Source organism: Pinus tabuliformis, chromosome Q (genome assembly GCF_031772625.1).
Source record: "Pinus tabuliformis cultivar Carrire ecotype Pingquan chromosome Q, CPIR1, whole genome shotgun sequence".
Lineage (NCBI taxonomy): Eukaryota > Viridiplantae > Streptophyta > Pinopsida > Pinales > Pinaceae > Pinus > Pinus tabuliformis.
The window spans coordinates 1,139,187,715-1,139,211,970 of NC_142296.1; the positions used below are offsets into that span (position 1 = coordinate 1,139,187,715).

At 38.4% G+C, this 24,256-nt stretch overlaps 2 protein-coding genes across 2 annotated transcripts in view; both read right to left on the reverse strand.

The window, feature by feature from the left end:
* The window catches only part of LOC149223585 (uncharacterized), a 45,417-nt gene that overhangs the window by 20,233 nt on the left and 928 nt on the right, over positions 1 to 24,256 (reverse strand). The gene's annotated exons all lie outside the window — the stretch shown is intronic.
* Positions 4,358 to 6,780, reverse strand: LOC149223586 (uncharacterized). Its single transcript, XM_089383354.1, has 2 exons — positions 4,663 to 6,780; positions 4,358 to 4,538 (listed from the first exon to the last, which is right to left on the reverse strand). Exon 1 carries the CDS (start codon positions 6,594 to 6,596, stop codon positions 4,908 to 4,910), a length of 1,689 nt encoding a protein of 562 aa, XP_089239480.1. The 5' UTR covers positions 6,597 to 6,780; the 3' UTR covers positions 4,358 to 4,538; positions 4,663 to 4,907.

Genomic DNA, 24,256 nt, shown 5'->3' on the forward strand with positions numbered 1-24,256 from the left:
TGATATGTTGTTGATCTTCAAAGAGCATCGTTGATCGAGGACATTGAGCTAGCTCTTCCCCCCTGTCTGAACTCCCAAGGTGTGGAATTGATATGGAGGGCTCCTGGGGTTGAGGGATCTCTGAACAGTAGGGTCATAGATGTTGCTCCCCTATTTGTTACCCATAGGGTTGGAGATGTTGCTCCCCACCAGAGTATACCCGAGTTGGCATCATACCCACAAGCAGGGCTTGTAGGGAATACTACTCCCTGTCTGGCCAATGGGTTGAGAGCGTACTTGGGGGTGTACAACCCAAGTTGATTATTATGCAGGTGTTCTACCACATGACTCTTGAGGGTCATTGTTGGGAAGATCAGTGGACAAAATGGTATTGAGTTGAGATGTGTTCCCCGATGTGGTTTCCGGTTTAGATGTGCTCCCTGATGATATGCTCTCTGATGATGATGCGAGTCGTAGAATTAGCTCCCCGCTAATGTTTCCTGCGTGGTAGCATTGGGCTCCCTGCTGGCAGAGATTCTGGGTGGTAGCAATGGCTCCCCGATGAATAAAGGGTGGTAGCTTAGGCTCCCCTCCAATAACAAATTCTTCTTCTTTAGATTCAAGTATGTTCAACATATGAGCTGGGGCAATCAAGAGATGAGCATGAATAAGTAAGAGACAAATTGAGATGATCAAAGACAATATGTGATGATGAGATACTTGAGATTGGATATGATTTATTGATAGGATACACATGATATGATACAGGTGGAATTCTCCCTAGTTGAGAGGGAGTGTTTAAATATGCAACTGCGGTCAAATTCCACTTTGGACAGCTCACTTGATGTAGATAATGATTGCATTGAATTCCTCTTTTCGAGAAGACCAAAATCGACCTAAAGATCACTCAAAACGGATAAGGAAAAGTATATTTTTAATTTATAAGCCCTCATGTGCATATTTGATTAGGTCGGCCATAAAGCAAATTGGACAACCTAGGAAGGTTATAAATACAAGTGCCCTCTACCTCATTTGGACATCTTCATGAGACACTCTTCTATCTTGGTTTTTGGCTCGCACAGGTTTGAGGTTCATCCGTGAAAGAATGGATTCGCTCGAAGACAAAATTGCAGGGTCCGAAGCTCGCATCTATGTTTTAGGGTTTTGGGCCTCAGTCGCAGGCATGACACAGTGAGAATTCGACCACAGTTGCTAGCTAACCAACTCATCAGTGCGATCAAAGCATCTTAGTCGCACGCAAGCTCATCCTCCGTGTGACTGACATCTAGGGTTTATGAGTCTCAATCGCAGACTATAGTCATTGGCTTATAGGCTCCAAGGAGCGACTGGAACCTTCCAAGTCGCATGTATGACTCCTCCGTGCGACTAGGACCTAAATGATGAAATTTCAGTTGTCCGAAGATTTCGGTCAGCGACCGCAGTGTTCAGAAATTGACAGCAAACAGGGGCAATTCATTATAGGCTTCAGAATCAGAGTTTTGGGTATAAGCATTGTTGGGTTCATTTCGTGAATATTGTGTAGTTGTTTTAGTTAAATAGTTGTATGGATGAAGATATGGATCATTGTACTCTCCTTTGTTGAATCATTCAATGACAATCTAATAAGAAGAAGAATTTGAAAGGGTTTTCCCCATAGTGGGTTTTTCCCTGGTCTCCAACCAATACTGGTGTCTCTACGTGTGAATGCATTTCTTCTATTGTTCCTTTATGTTTTGATGCATTGATAATGATGATATTGTTCTTTCTACATAGTTGCATATGTTGTTGAATAATGTTATGATATTATGGGGTGAATTTAATGTGTTAATGAAGAAATGCAATTATCAATGCAAAGAACAATATCGCCCTAAGAAAAACTAACATGTTTTGGGCTATATTCCTTCACACATCTGGGAGTTAGGACATCATCTTGCAGCAGAAGATAGAGAATTGCAGTCACTCCAAAAGAGTTGAAGTTCTAGGTCAAAGAAGATCTCCTTAGCAAGTCAAATCATCAAGAAAGGAAAGACAAGTCAAGTGAAGTTGAAAGAAAAAAAAATTGTCCATTTTTCAGCCACACGTGTGACCTAGGGTTTCTGCAGAAGAAGCTGAAATTACAGGTCTGCAACAGCTAGCCGAAATTCTGAGTTATGGGCCGAAATCTGAAGCAGTGGAATAAGTTTTACCAACGTTGACTTGGAGAAAGAGAAGTTCATCAAAAAGGAGCTTTGACTTGGTCTTGGAGGGGTTTTTGGTCAAGGGTCTAGGTCTTGGAATTCGTCAATTGAAGATTCTATAAGAAGAAGAATTCTTATGGGTTTTCCTCTCAAGTTTGGAGAGGTTTTGGCCCTGGCTTATGGCCTATATCTTGTGTCCTTTGTTTCATTGTTATTTATGGTTTGGTAATTGTTTGATGAAGAAAAACACTAATAATAATCAAGGAAAAGAAGAAGCTAATCTAAAGAAGTAAAAATATATCATAAACAGTTATCATAGAAAAGAGAAATCACCTACACTTGTTGTCCCTAGATTTATCAACATGTCGAAAGGCCGATAGCAGTTGCTTTTCCAAAAGATATATGCTGAAGAAATTTGTGTGTAGTAACCTACTTGTAATATAGAGATATGAGTGAGCCAACAAGGATAAAGCTTCCATAACCAGATAATACATGGAAAGAGTATTGGGTAGCAAACAAGCATGGAGATAACTTGTTCAACATCACATTATTAGTTGGAATTTCAGGTGGGTGAGACCTTTTCACATGATTTCATCTCCTGAATATAACCTCAAGTTGGTCATGCAGCGGCAGATAGGGCAGCAAGATTCCATCTTTGGAAGAAAAAAGGACAAATTTGGGGGCTATGATGATACTTTAGGAGTCAAGAGACATTATACAAGTCCTCTCCAAATTGGAATAGATGGAGCATGTGATAGCACATGACCAGAGGACTTCACTCTCATCAACATTTAATTATGGAGTAGCATGTCATGGCGTATCACAAGAGTTCTTCTAGTTGAATCTGAGATATCAAAGCATCCTTGTTTAATTTTGAGGGATGATGTGGAGTATGTTGGAGAAGGGGATCATGAGGAGCTATACTCTTCAATCTTTTCAAGAATTTTTGGGAAGCATGTGCTACATCTTTATGGTATGGCAGAGTGCAGCAGGATTGAGATGATATCGTAGTTATGTAAGGAAGCATTCTGCAAATTTGTGGGATCCTGGTATTGGTGTTTAGATTGCTTGGGGTCAAGCAATGTCAAGAAGGGAGGACTGTAATGTCCCTTTTTCCGGATGTTGATAGTAGAGACATCTCAGTAGTCTAGCTAATTCTCATTGGCTACAGAGTATTAAATATCAAGGCATTAATTTATTAAAAAGTGACAAAGGAAAAGAAATATTATAAAGTCACTTATTAAAAGATGAAAAAAGTGACCCATGGTATCTGAATGACCCATGGTATTCGGAATGGCCATCTCTATAAAAGGAGGATCTCATTCAAGTGGATATGATTGGATATTTGATGAATTGATATTGGAGCTCTAGTAGCATACTATGTGATGGGAAATCCTTGTGGAGATCCCAATTTCGATGTTGGAACTATACCATAGCTGGTGGCGATTAGTTTCCGTGGTGAAATATGATATATCCACCCTAGCTAGTCAAGAGGGAGAAACACTTCAGGTCAATGTTGCACACATCGCGATCGGGATTTAATCGGCGCCGGGAAAAAAGCGGAAAAAATCGTTAAAATCGGGAAAAAATCGGAAAAAAGCGGGAAAAATCGTTTGGCACAAAAATATTCATTTTTTTTCAATTTTTTTCAATTTTTTTAATATCTAAACCATCTACAACATAAAATAAATACATTGACACATAAATATGATAAAAAAACTAATATATAAGATGTTCAATATCATTTCTAGCGCTAAAATCACACATAACATTGAATCATGTCCTGAATAGTAAGTCCTGAGTCCCAAGTCCAACTCAGCCTCAAAATATCAACAAAAAATATGATAATGTATCTCATCATGTCATAATGTCATATACAATAAAATGAAAGTCTAATCCTATTGATTTCCTCTGCCCCTCTTGCGAGAATATGGCACAGCTTTCTCTTTCCCTCTAGATGTAGAAGCTGGTGCCTGTGGTGGTGGAAATGGCAGTGGAGTCTGACATGCTCTAGAAGCTGAAGAACTAGTAGTAGCAGCTACAGGAGGCTGAGGTGGACGGAGACCACGTCCTCTACTGGTGGTAGTGGTAGCCCGGGTAGCCCGGGTAGGCGGTGTCACCTCCTCCTCCTGCTCCTCCAACTCCTCCTCCTCCTGCTCCTGCTCCTCCTCCTCCTCCCCCTCCTCCTCCCCCTCCTCCTGCACTAACCAATCCTCAGTGGGATCCATGAGAGGCCTCTCGGTCTCAACCCTCCATTCAGCAGTGGTGTCAATCCCATCCAATGAGATGGCTTCCGTATCAGGTGTCTTCTCTAGTTGTTTCACCCACAATCGAAGATTGTAGTAGACATAGACCATGTCATTAAGTCTATGGGACTCCAACCTGTACAAAGTTCATGAAATAATAAATTAATAATTAATATTATAAAAAAAATATTGTTTAAAACTTTAATGAATTCAAAAATTTATTTGGAAATTTGCAATATTTTAAATGTTTAAGTGTTAACCTATTGCGCTTCTTGTTGTGTATTTTTTCAAATACACTCCAATTGCGCTCACATCCCGAGGAGCTGCATGTTTGGCTGAGGATCCGCACGGCAAGATTTTGCAAAAGGGGTACTCTGCCCCCATACATCTTCCACCATGCGTCTACAACAAAATTACAAAGAAAATTTTAAATAAACATAAGAAAAAAATGGAATTTGAAGAAACAATGAAATTTGAAACAAAGTTACAAAGTACATACTACAAACTAAAAAATACCTGGCATTTTAACCGTCCTATCAATGACAGCCATCTCAAAGCCAAATGTGCCCGCTGACAACTTATATTGCTCAATTTGTCTAGAGGCCTCCATACGTTCTTCTGAAGTTCTCACCATCTTCTGGACACAGGTTAATAATCCTTCCACGACCTCAACATCAAAATTAAACCCACATGCATAAGAAAATGCAGGGTTCAGGAAAAGGCCAGCAGCATGAATGGGACGATGGAGTGTGTTGTTCCATCGCTCATCAATGACGTTCCATAGAAGGAGTTGTCTCTGGAACCCATCATCTCCCTTGTCATCATAGTAGGACCGAATGGCTTCTTTGGCCCTATCCATGGCTTCATACAAATAGCCCATTGCGGGCTTCTCACCATCAACCAACCGAAGAACCTTTACCAAAGGTTCTGTAACAGCGCACACCTCCTGCACTCCCGCCCAGAAGTCCTCCTGGTATGAAACTAGTCTGCAGACGGCCTCTCCTTCTGGTTTGCGGCTCATTGTCGAAGCACGCCACTCCTCTGAAAGAAACATTCTCTTCAAATCCCACATAGAATTCAAGAGGGATTGAAGAGATATGAAACTCGTCGCAAACCGTGTAATGGCGGGGCGCACCAACTCTTTGTTGTTGGTGCATTTTCTCATCAAGCTAAGCACAGATGTGTGATTGTAAATAAATTTTGTGATGCTTTTTGATGAGTCAACAACCTCTTTGACAAAGGGAATTTTCCCAATGTCCTCTAACATCAAATCAATACAATGGGTAGCACAAGGTGTCCAAAATAAAGTAGGATGCCTGTCCATAAGCATTCTACCAGCAGCAACATAATTTGCAGCATTGTCCGTTATGACTTGGACAACATTTTCTGCACCCACCTCCAAAATAAACACATCCAGCAAATCACATAAATTTTTTGCATCTTTGATTTGATGAGTTGCATCAACAGATTTGATAAACATAGTCCCCAAGGGACAACTAACCAAGAAGTTTATAAGGGTTCTCCCCTTTTGGTCAGTCCAACCATCTGACATAACAGTGCATCCTGTTTGTGCCCATGATGCCCTAAAATCCTCCAATCTTTGGGTGCAGTCACGCTTTTCATCTTGAAGAAGCCGGCCTCTGAAATCATGAAGAGAAGGGAGTTTGTACCCCGGGCCAACACTGGCAACAGCATCAAGAGTAGGTTGGAAAAATGGATTATTCCTTATAATGCTGAAAGGAATATCACTCCAGAGGAGAAATTTTGTCATCAACTTGTCAGCTTTTTCTTTTTCAGTTCTTTTTAGCATTGAACCAATAGTTGGTTGTGAACCAGGTGTGGTTCGAGGAACAAAATATGATGATGCAGCTACCGGATTGACTGACGCTGCAGTAGAACCTGTGCCACTTGGCCCACTTCCTTCAACTGACCTTTTTAGTTGCCTTTTGAGTTCTTCTTTGGCGTCTCTAGTGTGCTCTAATTCTCCCAATGCTCTCATGGCTTTTTGGATAATTTCAGCATTTGTCTTTAGACAGGGCACCACATCACGTCCAGGGATTTGTGCAAGGTGGAACTTCAACCTGTACACCCCCCCGAATATTTCCTTTCCACACAACTTGCAATACAAGTTTTGTCTATCATTCGGAGTTTTAGGGTCACCATATTCCCAGAAAGGATCCAATTTCCTTGGCATGTTTGTTTTTGAATTTTGAATTTGCAAACCTATGGAAAAATAAGGATTAGGAAATAGGAATTTAGGATTACATAAATGATAATAGTAAATACAAATTACAATTTAGCATTTGCAAAATTACAAGCTAATTATTTCCAAAATCCCAATTTCTAAACCCAAGTTACCCAACCAAATGCCAAAAAACAATGAAAAATAAAAAAAAATAAACAATGTTTAAAGAAAATGAGAAAATAAAAATCAAAAATTGGTTCTCATAGTCATAACAAATAACCCATCCCAAATCAATGAAAAATTTCCAAAAATTCTTTAAAAACAATGAAAAACAAAGTTTTTATAGAACCAAAACAAAAAAAAATTAATCTACATACCTGGTTTATGGACAAATTGGCGATCTTGGCTTGGATTCCTCCTAAAATCGCTTCGATTCGCTCCCACAACGGACGGCAACCCTCTCCCTCACTTCCTCTCCTTCTCCTCCTTCTCCTCCGCGGCGGACTGCTGAATGAACAAAAAAAATTTCGTTTTTTCCATATAAAACCCCGCTGCCCGCGCCCCTCGCGATTTAATGCGAAAAAATCGCGATTTTTTCGATAAAAATCGCTATAAAAAAAAGCGGCGATTTTTTGGATAAAAATCGCGCTTTGAATCGGCAATTTAAAAAAATCGCGATTTTCCGATTTTATCGCGATGTGTGCAACACTGCTTCAGGTTCTTCATTGGTGCTTAACAAGGAAGCAGGGTTGAGAATCGTCAAAATCCAGGGTTCTGAAGACCGGTGTGTTTGCAACATACCAGGATTATGCTCACAAGAACAATTATATTATAGAGGTAGAGTTAATTGGGGGCAATGAAATATCTTGTAGGAGGTCGAGTTGATTTAAGGGGGAGCCAGCCAAATTTTGCTAACAAGTTCCACGAATAATTGTGTAAATTTTCCCAAATTTTATTAATAAAAATTGGTTGGAATTTTGCTATGGAATTTTATCTAGAAATTACGGTTATTGGCTCTTTATTTTTCTTGTGTGGATTTAAATAAAAATGTGGGTTCTCCAAATTTTTCCTGTTGAATTTAATTAAATTTTACGACAAAATTATTTCTTAAAATTTTCTAAGGAAATTTGTGGAAAGGCTAGGAGGATTACAAAATAATTTAAGAGGGGATATTACAAAGAATTTGCAGGCGCAAGGAAAATTGCATATAGGAGTTCTTCAATATTATTGCAAAATTGACTAAGGGTTGCCATCAATGACAAAGGGGGAGATTGTTGGAAATATTGTTGTCATTAATGTCAAAGATGTGGGGAGACTACATATGTCCAAGATAAAGATTGGAAAATGAAGATTGTTGGAAATATTGTTTTTGGACTTTTGATGCCCAATTTGGATACCCTATCTTTGAAGGCATTTTTACTCTAATTTCATAGCTCAAATTGGAGCATAAGATATATGGTTGGAAAGCTTATTCTAATATCTTTCGAATGGTATATGGCACTCCCTCTCACTCCAAAGTAATGAGAAGATATGAAATATTTTGTCAAGATGACCAATGCAAAGTACAAGTAGGTTGACCCAACCAATGTTACAAGTCAACCCCAAACATACAAACACTAAATAAAGGGCACATGAGTTCAATTGTACATAAACCAAGCAAGAAGACATCTAAAGTCGCATGAGGATCTGAGGAATAATCTTTGAGGTGATTCTTGGAGTCTAAAGGTGGAAGCAAAAATGTGATTTATTGGGTGAATGAGCCATCTTGGCATTTTCGCTATAACTTTTCTTCTAGAATGTTTCAGACAATGAAACTTGCAGGATACAAACAGAAGATCTTCATGTACCTGGGGCTAAAATTTTAGACCTTGGTTCGCTATAATTTCGGAGATATGATCTAAGGAAGTTGGCTTCCTAAATGCTCATCAAACAGGTCGGCTTGGCATTTTTGCAATAGCTTTTGTTCTAGGATTTTTCAAAACATGAACTTGGAGGATCCAGAGAGAAGATCTTCATGTACTTGTGGTTAAAATTTCAAACCTCGATTTGCTATAATTTTAAAGATATGGTCTAAGGGAGTCACGCTTCTTGGATGCTCATAAAATAGACTTCAAACAGGTCAGCTTGGTATTTTCGCTATAACTTTCTTTCTATGATGTTTTAGCTGTGAAATCTAGTAGAGATAAAGGAGATATCTCAAAAGATCTATAGTAGAAATTCCAGACCTTGTTTCACTATAATTTCGCAGATATGGTCCGAGAAATTAAGCTTCCTGAATGCTCATAAAATCTACTTCAAACATGTCAACTTCGTATTTTTGCCATAAATTTCTTTTTGTGATGTTTCAAACTCTGAAATCTGGAGGAGGCAAAGAATAGATCTTAAGGTACTTGTTGTAGAAATTTCAAACCTTATTTCACTATAATTTCGGAGATATGATTTGAGGAAGTTAGTGTTCTTGAATGCTCCTAAGCATACTTCAAACAGGTCATCTTGGCATTTTTGCTATAACTTTCTTTATGAAATGTTTTAGACTATGAAATCTTGAGGGGATAAAGAAGAGATCACTAAGCACGTGTGGTAGAAATTTGAAAACCAAATTTGCAAAATTGGATACATGGCATGTTGTACAAGTTCGTTCTTGGGAGGAAGCCAAAGGCAACAAGTTTTTGGCAGAAGTAGACTTGAAGGAAGAAACAGTAGGTAAACGTGGTGAAGGTTGAAGCAACTAATAAACCTAGTGAAGGCAGAAGTAGCAAGCAAATTTGGTGAAAACGAAAGCAACCAACAAACATGTGCAGAAGCAAGTAGATTCAATGAAGTAGGTTGGTGCCTACGAATATTTGCAATAGTAGGGACTAATGTCTCCTGCAAGTTGGTGCCTACAAATCTTACAGTAGTGGTGATTTGTGTCTCCTCTAGGTTAGCGCCTAGAATTCTTGCAGCAATGGGGATTGATGTCTCCAATAGGTTGGTACGTGTAAAGCTCAAAAGGGATTGGTGTCTCCAGTAGGTTGGTACCTACAAGATCTTTCATATAAATAAGTTTTATGGTTTTCTCCTGAAGGGTTTCCACATATATCTTGTGTTACTTGTTCAATTTATGAGATTAATGTTCTATGATGTTCTAATGTTTAAATAAGTAAAAATTGTCATTACACTAATTCACCCCCCAATGTAATTGTGAATCTCCACCAAAGTCGTTCTCATTGAATTTCACCCTAGAAAACTCCATTAAGCCCATTTAGGATAAGGCACTAAACGTAAATTGTGTTAATCATCCATTCAATTAATTAAATTCCTTCTTCCTAATCTTTTTCCTAGATACCTAGAGTTACTAACTAGGGTTTTATGTTGAAAAATTCTAAAATTTAAGCTTGATGTTTATGGTTCATAAATTAGGAATTGCATAAATAAATAATATAAAAGTAAGATATAGCATTGTTTAATGGTAAATCCCTTTTGCTTAGGGCTGATGCCATCCTTAATTTGTTGTTCATGCACGTTTTCAGCCCTAGATATCCATTAAGAACTGTAATCCTTGGTGTTTATTGGAAGGCCTTGCTCCCTTTGTTGATTATGCATTGAAAGGACTTTTCCCTTTGCTATTATATTACATCGTATGCCCTGCCAACAAAAATAGGCAAAACCCTAACTTATAACAACCATGATATTCGACTAAGAATTAAATACTTGAACTTTGGCATAGAATATCTAGACCTTCTAGGCTCCACTGATACTTTATCCCATATTCTAAACCTCATATCAATCACCTTGAGCCATCGTCATTAAATATCCTTTAGGTGAGTTTATGGAAGCCTCCCTTGTGGTTAAATACCACTAAAGAGCAAGAGAAAGGTTGTTGAGGTGACAATGGCAACCTTTTCTCCTATTATCGTAAAGTCTAGTTCCACCTATTGGGGCTTTGCACTAGGCCTACTAGATTTTGCAGCAACAGTAACTATTCTTTAGATCTATTTTCAAAAAATAGCAAGCTCTCTTCAAACAATCAATCATTTCATCCATTTCGGACAATGAGAAACTATAAATTAGTGTAATATTGTGGATGGCCTTGGATCCTATACATATACTCCATTCTTCGTCATTCTTTGGAGTGATCAATGTTGGGACTGTTACAACAAAATCTTGCACCTTCGTGCAAAGCTTCACTAGGTGACTAAGACAATAAGTAACATGGGAGAATCACCACTGCCACCCTAGCAATTACTTCCCTTATTTTCGTGATGGATACAGTCTAGCATAAGGGAGGCAATCCCTAGTAGATCTTAAGGATCTAATGGCCTAGTCAAACCAAGTCAAGAGCTCACTAAAGCTTCTACTTCTATCACCACCAAGCAAGAGGATCAAATACACAGGGTTTATGATGGATTTGAAGGTGATTTCTAGATTTTAGTTCAAAGGGTCCTATGGTTGTCCACTATTCTAATGGGTTACGTCAACCAATATGAGCTTAAGGAAGGTCCCCAGACACACAATCAAGAAATTATAGAATGTTGAAAGGAGACTAGCCTGTAAAGTAGAAAATTGCAGTGATACACCAATTTATAACAACAATATAAGTGTTGAAGAATCAAGGGCAATGATGTATAGTGGGATTCTTCTAGAATTGATAACAATTTGTGAAGCACTTTTACAATTTATCTTTGTTAGGTTGATCTTCTTCTTATTATTAGTGTATGTGTTTACTTCATCAAACTACTACCAAAACATAAGAACAAGAACACAAGATGTTGGCTCTCTTCTAGGGCCAAAACCTCTCTCTCTTAGAGAGGAAAACCCTTTGGTAAGTTTCTCTTATTGAAGCTTCTTATTGATTAATGCCAAACCTAGACCCTTGACTAGAATGTCCTCCAAGCACAAGTCCTTTCTCCTTTCTGCACTTTGTTCCCAGCACTTAGTCTACCTTCTTCCGGCACTTTGCTTCCCAGCACTTCGTCCTCCTTCTTCATTCTTTGACTGGAGATAGACCTTGCTTATTCAAGCTCTAGATGAGATGCTTCTCTTCTATACTTAGTGATGTCCTTTACTTGTGTAGACACCTTTCTCTTGATCAAATGCCATTCTTCTAGAGATGTATATGTAGACTGATGTGACTGTGCAACAACCCTAGATTCTCGCACGTGTGGTAGGTAACCTTGCAAATTAGGGTCTTTTCACCTTCGCTTGAGAGAGCCTTTCCTTCGCTTGAGTAGGAGGCCTTATAGGCCTAACTTTCTAGCCCAACCAAAGATGAATATGTGACTGTGATCTTGCTGTTGATATAGCCACAAATTGTCCTTCCTTTTCTTGTATGTGTGACTGTATTTTGCCCCAGAAACAGTGTTCAACCTTCGCTTATACTTCCCCTTACTTTGTTGCACTAAAAGCTCCTTGTCTTCCTCCTATTTCATTCTTTTCTTGGCTCCTTGACTTCACTGATTTCAGAGATGAGTTCATGATGTTATGAGGGAGTGGACAGCCTCTATATATAGAGGATTGTCCCTCCTTTAGGCCAACTTGAGGCCGACTTGTAGACTGTAGGCCGACTTGAAGTTTCTTCATCGTTTTTGCTCCTTGAAGGATGTTGTTGCATGGAGAGGACTTGAATTTGCTTGGAGGGATTTCCTTTGACTCTTTATACAAGTATACACATGGTGTAACATGCCCTTAAGGGTCTTCAACATTTTCTTTTGACTCTTTGACTCTCCTATAGCACTTTAACATGTGCTAGACCTACTTCAATGAGCAAGAAACTCATTGATAAATATAACAAAAATAATATTTCTTTTCTTGAATAAATACAAATATCAAAAGTACATTTATGAAGACCGAACCTAGTTACACTTTCTTCAACACTCCCTCTTAACTAGGGAGGTATTCATACAACATTACAAGATGTTTGGCTATTTTTCAATCTTGAAGAATTCACATAAGAGAAACCGGATTGGCAATCCATCTGTTATAGCATCATAGTAACCAACATTGTTTCCACAACAAGGCCTTGATTGACAGCTCTATCTCTCAATAGATCAGAGCACAATGTTGGCGAGACCAATGACTTATAGACACTTTAGTCATTGTCTCTCAAGGTACATACCCACCTGGGTGTTCACTGAGTATGACCTTCTAGGACTATTCTTATCTTGGATTCCCAACCCTCAAAGAATATCGGTCCTCTTGCCTACTCTTGTCTCGGATGCCCTAAAGAGTATCGGATGCCAAATGATTACCCAATCCTACCATCTTTCTTCCCAAGTGAAGACAAGAATGTTGTGTCTATCTCTTCCTCTCAATTGAGGAAGACATGCCCAAGTATCCTCTAACAAGGTACTTGTCCAAGTTCCTTTGTAATTGGGAACTTGTTATAACTCCCTCTTAACTAGGGACTTGTCCATTCATCAGCAACTTCTTCTTCGTGGGTCCTTCAGCTGCTTGATCTCCTTCTTTCCTTTGATGTCATGAAGTCTTTGTTCGAACTTCTTCTTGGTAGGGCACCATCCATCGATCACTTTCTTTCCTAGTTTGTCATGTCATTGCTTCCTTCGTGGAAAGTGACCTTATTGTCATATATCAGGTTCTCTTGTCATTTGGCTACTCCTTTGTCATCTTGTCTATGCTTTGGAATACTTTTTCATATGGATGCTTTGTTGTACTTTCTTGTTTCCATACTTCGATCTAGTAGCCCTTCATGACTTCATCCTAATATTGCTTCAACATTAAATGGTGCTTTTGCTAGATGGCTTCTTCATCGTGACATCTTTGTAGAGTAAAACCAGTTATCTGCACCTTTCATATCTTCAAGGCCTTCATAGGTGTCAAGGGTCCTTTGATCTTTTACTTCCTTTGTCAGAGTTGTCTTGCCTTCTTTCAGGAGATGTCTTCAATGGATCTTTGTCAGATAGTGATTCTTTGTGACCATGGTGTTCTTCTCATGCTTGATCTCTTTCTTCATTTGCTTCTTCTTGGATATATTGATCAACCACCTTTCACTCCTTGTGGGAGCACTTCTTCATTGCCTGCTTCTTGGTCTAGTCAGCATTTATTCTTGCTTCTTAGTCAGTAATCTTGTACTCCTTATGTGAGTATTTCCTTTTGTTGACCTTAATTGCATTGTAGTACATGCCTTCGAGCATGTCATTGGTGAAAGAGATTCTTTCATACTTGATCATGTCATAGAACTATTCCCATGACTCAATAATATACATATGATGACATGACTTAACTTTGATGCATGCATACCTCATCTTGATTCTCCTTTGATCATCTTAGCTTCATTTGTTTGTCCTTAGTGTGGCCCTTCTTGCTTCATCTTAGCTTGCTTGCATATCTATGTTCCTTTTCTCTGCACTATGTTCCTCGGCACTTTGTCTACCTCCTTCCGGCACTTTGTTCCCCGACACTTCGTCCTTCTTCCAGCACTTCGTTCTTCCTTCTACTATAAGTAGATCTTCTAGGAGAGATACTTTTACTTAGTGATATCCTTCACCTAAGGATACTCATTCCTTCTCTAGATCATCTGAGTTCTTTCTTGATGTATGGTGGTAGGCTGAGTGTGACAGCACTGTAGTCCTAATCTTCATACACGCGAGAGGTCTCGTTGTAGTTATAGGGCTCCCTTTAACTTCGCTTGAGGTCCTCTCTTCGCTTGGATAGGAGGCCTAGTAAGCCTAGTTTGAAGCCCAAACAATGATGGATGAGCAACCTTAATGTTGCTGTTGTAGTGACCGCAGTCAGCCCTTTTATTTCTCGCACGTGTGGCTACAGCTTACCCTAAAACAGTCCTTAATACTTCGGTTATCTTTCCTCCTTCTTCATTGCTCTAGAGGCTCCCTTAAACTTGACTTTTCCACCCTTTACTTGGCTGCACTTGCTTGCTTATTTCAGAGATGATCTTCGCTACCTTTGGAGGAGTGGACAGCTTCTATATATAGAGGATTGTCCCTCCTTTAGGCCGACTTGTAGGCTGACTTGCTGCATTGAGGCCGACTTGACTTTCATTGCTACAATAGGTGCTTTTAATGGTGCCATTGCTTCTTTTGATGGTGTCTTTGCTAGGAGGAGACTTGACTTTGCTTGGAGGTGTCTTCTTTGACTCTTATACATAAATATACATAATGTAACATGCCCTTAAGGTCTTCAACATAATTCTTTTGACTCTTTGACTTTCCTATAGCACTTTGACATGTGCTAGACCTACTTCAATGAGCAAGCTCATTGACATATAATATAAATATAATATTTCTTTTCTTGAATAAATACAAATATCAAAAGTACGTTTATGAAGACCGAACCTGGTTGCATTTCCTTCAACACTCCCTCTTAATTAGGGGGGTATTCATACAACATTACAAAGTGTTTGGCTATTATCAATCTTTGAAGAATTCACATAAGAGAAACCAGATTAGCAATCCATCTGTTATAGCATCATATTAATCAACATTGTCATAGTGCAAGGCCTTCACTAACAGCGCCATCTCATCATGAGCTACAATGTTGGCGAGACCAATGATTTATAGACACCTTCATCATTGTCTCTCAAGGTACATACCCACCCAGGTGTTCTCTGAGTATGACCTTCTAGGACTATTCTTATCTTGGGTTCCCAACCCTCAAAGAATATCGATCCTCTTGCTTACTCTTGTCTTGGATGCCCTACACATCCTCAAAGAGTATCGGATACCAAATGATTACCTAATCTTCCCATTCTTTCTTCCAAGTGAAGACAAGAATGTTGTGTCTATCACATGTCTACATTTCCATTCATGGCCTTCATCTAAACTTACGGTTGTTAGTCCTAATCTAGTGCATGACCCATGAGATACGAAAACACAAATGTCACTCCCTTGTAATCAGGGGTGATCCAAAAATCCCTCTTGATCAGGGACTTGTCAGAGCTCCCTCTTAACTAGGGACTCTTTCATTCATCAGCAACTTCTTCTTCGGGGGTCCTTCAGCTACTTGATCCCCTTCCTTTCTTTGATGTCATGAAGTCTTTGTTCAAACTTCTTTTAGGTAGGGCACCATCCATCGATCACTTTCCTTCCTGGTTTGTCATGTCATTGCTTCCTTCGTGGAAAGTGGCTTTCTTGTCATATATTAGGTTTTCTTGTCATTTGGCTACTCCTTTGTCATCTTTCCATGCTTTGGAATACATTTCTCATGGATGCTTCGTCGTACTTACTTGTTTACATGCTTCGATCTAGTAGTCCATCATGACTTCATCTTGATATTGCTTCAACATTGCTTTTTCTTTTGTTGGATGACTTCTTTATCACGACATCTTTGTAGAGTAGAATCAGTTATCTGCATATTTCATATCTCCAAGGCCTTCATAGGTATCAAGGGTCCTTCCTTCCTTTGTCAGATTTGTCCTGCCTTCTTTCAGGAGATATCTTCAAAGTATTTTTTGTCAGATAGTGATTCTCGGTGATCATGGTGTTGTTCACATACTTGATCTCTTTCTTAATTTGCTTCTTCTTAGATAGATAGGTCAACCATCTTATGCTTCCTGTGAGAGCATTCCTTTATTGTTTGCTTCCTAGACTCGTCAACATTTTCTTTTGACTCTTTGACTCTCCTATGGCACTTCAACATGTGCTAGACCTACTTCAATATGCAAGAAACTCATTGATAAATATAACAAAAATAATATTTATTTTCTTGAATAAATACAAATATCAAAAGTACATTTATGAAGACCGAACCTAATTACACTTTCTTCAACAATAAGTAGCCCCCAGAACTATGATAATTAAGTGAAAAATGAAGAACTATAGCATGAGTGAAATAAAAATTGAACTACAACAAATTTATGCAGTAAAAGAATATGTAACAGCAGTATAAACCCCAGATATCAGCCCTAGAAAATGGCTGAAAATGCATTAAAAATGACATTTTGCACTTTATAATATACTCTATACACTTTCTAACCCTAGGACTAAGACATCCAAGCTATTTAATGCTCAAAATGAAATATTTTGCTGTAATTTGACCTTGAGATACCCTAAAACAATAAAAGAAAATGAAATTTAATGAAATAATGATCGTCACAAGGGAGATGACCAGTATCTCTCTCTGCTCGGAGCATATGGATATGGACTCTGCAATCAAGAATCAACACACTTGAAAAGGAAATGGAATGAATGTAGGTTCAAAAACTAAGGGATACGTCACTTGTGTCCCTTAGAGGTTTGACCTATGCATCCTACAATTTTCAAGGATAAATAAGGAAGGGAGCTTTCACATAGGTCACCTCAAAAAACTTGATTGAAATCTTGTCCAAGGAAGATAATGAGATAAAAATACCAACAATACTTTGGTGAATACTTAATAACCATTATCCATCAACATAAACAAGATAAAGAAGAATAACTTACTCAATCTAGCATGCATCCATCAAAGTTCACCAATAATCATCTAAGAAAAGATAACCATCCACATTAGCAAGTCCTCCTTAAGAAGAGCTCTCTCTACTTAGAAGACATCCATAGCGCACAAGACAAGAGAGATAGAAGGAAAGAGTTCCCTCTGTAAATAGGAGGAAACCAAGCACTAGCCTCTATCATAGCCTAAATGAAGTAAAAGCCCTAAAATGCATTAAATCCATGATACCAATTGGATAGGTCAAGGTCAACCCCCAAAAGATGCATCCATGAGCAAAAGATGCCAAAAATGCTAGACTTCCATCATAAACAACCTCCAAGAGTCACACATGAGATTGAGTGTGACAAGCATGACATCATCCTCCAAAGTGGTGTATAAGGCTCCAAAAATCATGTCTCCCCATGAAAAGGTGCAACATTTCATCAAAGGTCATGTCTTAATGTCCAAAAGTCACATCTCATCTTCAAAAGGTGCCAAGTGTCTCCTCATCATGCTAGGTCATGTACAAAAGTAGTCGGCCATCATCATCAAGCATAAGAGCAATGCCCTCAAGCTAGGGGCATGAGGTCATCAAGTGAGAATATGCCATGACCCTTCCAAAGGGGTGTGCTATCATCATCATGTCCATCATCATCAAGCGAAGGATTAACATCCATCAAGAAGGTACAATGCCATCATGGGGTTGTCATGCCCTTTCCAACAGGTACAAGGTCACTAAGAAGCCCAACATCCTTAATAATGGTCCAAATTATCATCGAAATAAGAGAACATCTTCAAGAGCCATGAAAGGAGAGTGTAATCATCGTCATCATCATGGTAAGAAGGTCCTCTCCATTATGGTATATCATCATCTATGAAAACTCATATCATCATACGTCTAAGACACATACTTCCCAAACAACATAATAAGTGTATCATGTCATATACAAGGGTTATTAAGTTAGATCACACAAAGAATCCTTATCAAACTTCACAACAACTAAATAATCAATGCAATTTACCAAGTCTAGATATGGTACAGTCATCACCTACCCCTATCACATACATCAAAACCTAAGGAAATCCCATCAAGGGATATGTGAAGTGTAGGATGAGTATGGTAAAGGGGAAATATAAGGGGTTCATTGGTTGTATTTCACAATCAAGTAAGGCTATAAGAATTCATCCCATGAGTGCCTTTATGGAGGATTTCCCTAATGATTTGAGTTACACTTTCTTCAACACTGCACCTTTCCACCCTTTTACTTTACTTTTTAACTTTCTTCGCCCTTCCTCAATATTTAATTGGGGTATCTTGTTTTTCATTTCATAATGCTTGCATATAAATATACATTTCTAGTCCAATTTATCGAGTCCATTGTTCATATGGAGTTTATCGCATGGGACATCAAGATACTTATTAATCTTGTTTGGGTAGATGCATTTAATGCATAGGACTAGTGGTGATGGCTTCACATGAGGGGGCATTGCTCAATTTGCCTTGGCCTTTGCGCATTATTATTCTTTTGCATTTTGACAATTCATAATTGCTCTTAACTTTCTTTTCATTAGCATCATCCTCAAGCTTACTAGCCCCTTCTTCTCATGGGACTACTAAAATAAGGACCTTTGATGCGGGCATGTACAATTTAGCCATGAACGTGAGTATGAGGAAAGATGGAAAATGTTATGTATGGCGGGCATATGGACACAATACCTCTTTTCAAGCACTCAATAGTAGTACAACTAACCCCAAGAAATGCCACACTTTACTAGAGAGGGTGATGACCTCTAACTAAAAACTAAAAACAAGGTAAAAAGCACAAATAAATAGTGTCTTGATTCATTCAACAAATATCCCAATGATCACTAGGATGACCCCTATATATGAGATGTTAGAAAATTTAGGGAGATGAGTAGAGAAAACAATTAGACACACAAATCACCCACTTGATATTGACCATATAAAGTAGTTACATATATAAGAATTAGTTCACCGACTTCTAGATGATAAGATTCGAAGAAGGTGGATCTATGACTCATAGACAACTCACACACATAAGGAAATAACTACTTCTAGAATGACACCTAGGGACTCACAATGACAACTCACAACAACACATGGAAGCATTACTTCCAACACCCTCCCTTAATGCTTACATGGTAAACATTGAAAACACATATTATAACAATAAGGATAATCTTTGTCTAACTAGTCTTCATCAGCACTAACATCCACTCTGGAATCTCGCAAACTCCACTCTTTCACCACCACATCTTCGAGTTATCACTTGACCTCTATTTAAAACGTAACCGTCCCTGACCATCGTTGATGAACTTTGCAAGATCAACAATATTGACACCTTGGCTTGTCAAGGCTTCTGCAATAAGAGTTGTCAAGTAATGATCCATCCTATGGACCAACCACCATCTGTCGAATATTTCGCTTCCGGCTATCTGTCAATTGCTAGCATGGAGGTTTGGATATTGAATGTGTTCAAAAGTTGATCAAACAACTTGACCTTACAAGAATTGATGTTTCGGACATTGAGGCTTCCAGTTTAAGAACCACCAACCCTTTATAACCAATAAAAACACACAAGAATTGATGTTTCGGACACCAAGGCTTCCAGTTTAAGAACTACCAACTCTTTTAATAAACAATAAAAACACAAACACCAAAACCATCTCTCACACTCTGTCTCTTTTTCTTTTTTTCTTTTTTTAATAATAATAAATAAATATAATTACTGCTAGATATCAAACCAAACCCACACCAATATATTAGAGTTGAATATAATATAGGAACAAACACCATTATCAACTTCTCCAAAGTGCTCAACTTCTTCATTTTTGAAAACCAAGCCATTGAGTTTTCCAAGATTAGCCACTGAACTTAACCAACTGTGCATAATCCTTCCACGACGTCTTCAATGAGTTGTTCTACTTTGAATTCCATGTGAAGGTTGCAGAGTTCGAAGATTGCCTCAAGGCATTGAAAGACGCCTGTCTTCACACCGTGATACATCTGTCGGTCAAAACCATTTATTTCTGCAACGTCAAAGAGAGCCTTCCTCCATTTTTTAAGGTCATCTAAGTCGTATCGTGGTTGACCATCAACATTTTTTCTTGAATCTTGCGCAGGGCTTGAGCGTAGACTCCCTTTCTGTCCTCTGCCCATTGTAGTTCTGCAGGTTGTGCATTTGCTCTGACACCAGCATACCAACAATAGAGATTTTATTAGATTCACGGCTTGTTGTTCTCCTGTGACTCAATCCCACAAGGATAGAAATCATTACGTGGACGTAGCGATTTCTTCTCTTCTGTTCATTCCAAACAGTCAGATATATGTTTAATAAGGCTATCAAGATCGAAATCCACATTTGCTTCATCAGTGACAGGAATATCTACATGCAATGCAATGAATGCTTTTGGACCTTTGAAAGAAGAGGATGAAGCTTCAGCTACAGTTGCATTAGGGGAACCACTTTCTGTTATTGTACTATCAATATGTGTAGAAGACGAACCCTCACCACCAAATGGAGTAGGAGTAAGATCATCTTCACCAGATGATGAAAAACACGAAAGGGATGCAAAGACAAAATTTGAATGTCATTGCTCTGAAACAAAACACGCTTGCTTTGAGAAATGTAAAACAGCACAACAGCGCTCCACAGTCGACAATTCTTGACGGAACTTTTTCCTTCGAAGATTCACTGTGGCTCCTTCTCCTCACAATGGTTCGGATCCTCACAAGCTCTCCCTTGATTATGCGGGCCTCTTACATAATGATAAAACAATTCAGATCTACAATATAGCTAACAAATGTACACACAAACACAAAAATCAAACACTCAATTAATCTATATATAGAAGATTATCTCTCACAGCTCTCATATCTTCCTGGCCTTCCCGTAAGGGAATCAAGCCAGAATAGGCTCTGATACCATGTTAGAAAAATTAGGGAGATGAGCAAAGAAAAATATTAGACACACAAATCACCCACTTGATATTGATCATATAAAGCAGTTACATATATAAGAATTAGACTACTGACTTCTAGATTATAAGATCCGAAGAAGGTGGATCTATGACTCATAGACAACTCACACACATAGAGAAATAACTACTTCTAGAATGACACCTAGGGACTCACAGTGACAACTCACAACAACAGATGGAAGCATTACTTCCAACATGAGAATAGCACCTATTATGAAGAATGGAAATAATGTACCGCATAAGTATGTGGCACCATAATCATCTGCCGTGAATGAGAGTTCAGCAAGAAATAAAAGGCATCATTGATCTTTCCACTGTGGAGAAGCGAAGAACATGTGTAGTTGTTGGTTGGAGATCCGCATCATGGGAGAAAAAATTTCCCCTGTTGTTACCCATGCATGTGGATAGGTAATAGGGACAACACACAAGCTTAGGATATCTCTTATCAAATCTATTGATAACAAAATTTGTGCTTGTCTCTTCAACACTTCATTTTCCCATGGGTTCAAGCGCTGTCAAGTTTGATTTAGCAACCAAGGTTGCGAGGGAGCCCCCCCCCGGAATCTGCACCCGAAGCGCGCTTCAAGTGGTAGTGAACTGGGAGCAACCTGGGAGCGCGCTCCAATAAAAAAAAAAAAAAAAAAAAAAAATCACTCCCTAGCTTTTTCACAAAAAAAATATATATATATATATATCCACAAAGATGTTCCAAATGCAAAAAAAAAATCAAAGAAACAAGAGTTTTTGAATGAGGCAGCCTAATATTCAAGCCTATGGCCCTAGTATTGATATGCAATTCATCGTAATGTTAAATTCTTAAAGTAAAAGTGACATTCTCCTTTATCTTTCATTTTCATCCTTTTACTTAAATTTTTAACATTACCATGAAATGACTTAAGATGTTTGAGAGTGGTTCCAACCTCATTGGATTTCAGATTTCACTCAAAATCCAGCAAACTTATTAGTTTTTCAAGATTTCAGTATTGGGGGGATTGTAATGTTTACATTGGATTTTGTCATGTACTAGGGTATGGAAATCACATTTAATCAAGAGCATTAATCTCTCTATGTACCTTGATGTTAGTGACATTGGTTGTCGAACTCCTCTATCATGACCCTGCTAAAAAAATTCCCATCACTCAAACAAAATCTTGACTTGACATGCTGCATTTTTTCTATCTTATGTTAACGCTTAGAGGGTGATATTAATGACAAAGATCCCAAGATAGGCAATTATTTTGATGATATGTAGGTATTTGTTGTAGCATGATTTTTTTGGATGTTAGAGGCCATCTATAGCCTATTTGTTGATGTATTTTCGATTCAGAGATGGATTGCACTCGATGCTATTTTGGTTATGTGCACCCTTACATGCTATATAAATGAGAACTTGTAACTTGTGGACATGTAGTTGATGAAGATTGTAACTTCTAGATGATTGATGTTATATGGTTTAATCCATGTTTTTATGCCTTTTATATCTAATTCATCATTCTACATGCTTTTATTAACATATATGCATCAAAATATATAAAAATATATATTAAAAATGTGCTCCCAACCCGGAAGCTTTTGAAAATGTCGCTCCCCGCTCCCGCGTCCAAGCAACCTTGAGCAACCTAACTCCTAGAGTGACAACAAGATGATGACTCAGGAATAATCTTCCTCAATAATGGAAATCCAATGGGTTTCCTTTGTCTTTCGTCCCATTCTAATTTTTGAACGTCAATTGAAGGTTTATCATGTTGCATCCAACATGCATTCTTTCTCTTCAATTCTTCTTCTAATTTATAAGCTCTCTCCTCCTTGTCTCTAGCATTATACTCTTTGGTGTGGTTGATTAGATCTACTCCAACTGAGGCATCTCAAAAAATCATCAACCCCATCATCGCCAATCCTGACTTACTCTAAGTCCGCAATGGTGCACATGATTGCCCTACTCATTTCCTTAAAAGGAAATCCCAAGTTTCACATATATCCTTGTAATTGGCTTCAAGGAATTCTTCCCAATCACTTTGCTTTTTCTCCCAATTAGGGTTTGATGGTGGTTGATGCAGAGGAGCATGGTCCTCAACAATATAACCAACTCCCTTATCTAACAAAAAATTTTGGAGTAGAGAAGGTATGGTACAAAAGAATCCGTCATGAAGATCATCATAGAACCTTTCTTTTACTTTGTCGATTGATGTTTTGTCTTCTTCACAATATTCTTTAGCAATTCTCTCGACCCACTCATGCAAATATTTCCAACCCCTATTAATAATTTTTAGCATTAACTAGTCCTCTGGAGTGCATTTATTCATTACTAGGTTGGTTAATGTATTTGGTTAGTGCCTCAGGAATGGCTACCAGGAATTGTCCGTGGGCCTCTATGAAGAATTGCAGTCTTGCTTCAGCCATGGTCGATCGATTTCTTCATACATAGATTTTAAGGAAATCATTGATATTGCGCTCCCACCACTCACGTATCACTTCCAGGCTCAACATCTAAGTGTGCATTATCTCGAATCTCTTGGGTTCAAGAACCATTGACAACAGAACCAATGTTGTATTATGCAACAACACATAGCACATACATCGAGAAGAGAGAAGAAGAGAACAAAAGTAGTGGGAAGACCAGCAACATGCATTTTATTGATATGTCAGAACAATAACTACTACAACCTTTCTTGTTCTCTGTTACATTATGCACATAGTTATACTCAATATTCAGTTACAAGGTAGTTGTAACTATCTAACTAACTTGGTCGGTTGACCCAACTGCATAGCCAACCGACTTACAATCTTGACTGAAAAGTCAACTACTATTTAACTCTGGTCAACTATCAGGTCCAGTTGACAGGGTTGACTAGCCCTTCCAAGAGGATTCACCATGGTTGAACTTGGGCTTTTATCCCATCTATCCATGGATTAACTTAGGAATTTATGCCCACTATCTGTTATGATGCTCCTGCATCGTACCACCAATGGGACCTGTCACTTTCTGTTTCCTTCAGGTTGTTACAATAGAAACAGGGGTACCTGAAACTTTTTGTTTCCTTCAGGTAGTTACCATAGAAACAGCATTATAAGACAGCTTATTGTGGATTGGATGGAAATCTGATCAGTCATTCTGTGAAAGGAAATACTAAATAGACCTATTTTAATTTTTGAATCTCTGAAAAAACTTGTTGCTATGAAATATGGAATCGGGCCAAGAACTGTTCACATTTCATGACAGAAAAGAGGCAAATTTAGTCTGCTCTGAATTCTAAGGATGGCCATGTTATTAATGCCATATTTGAGAATCACCAAAGGGAAAAAAT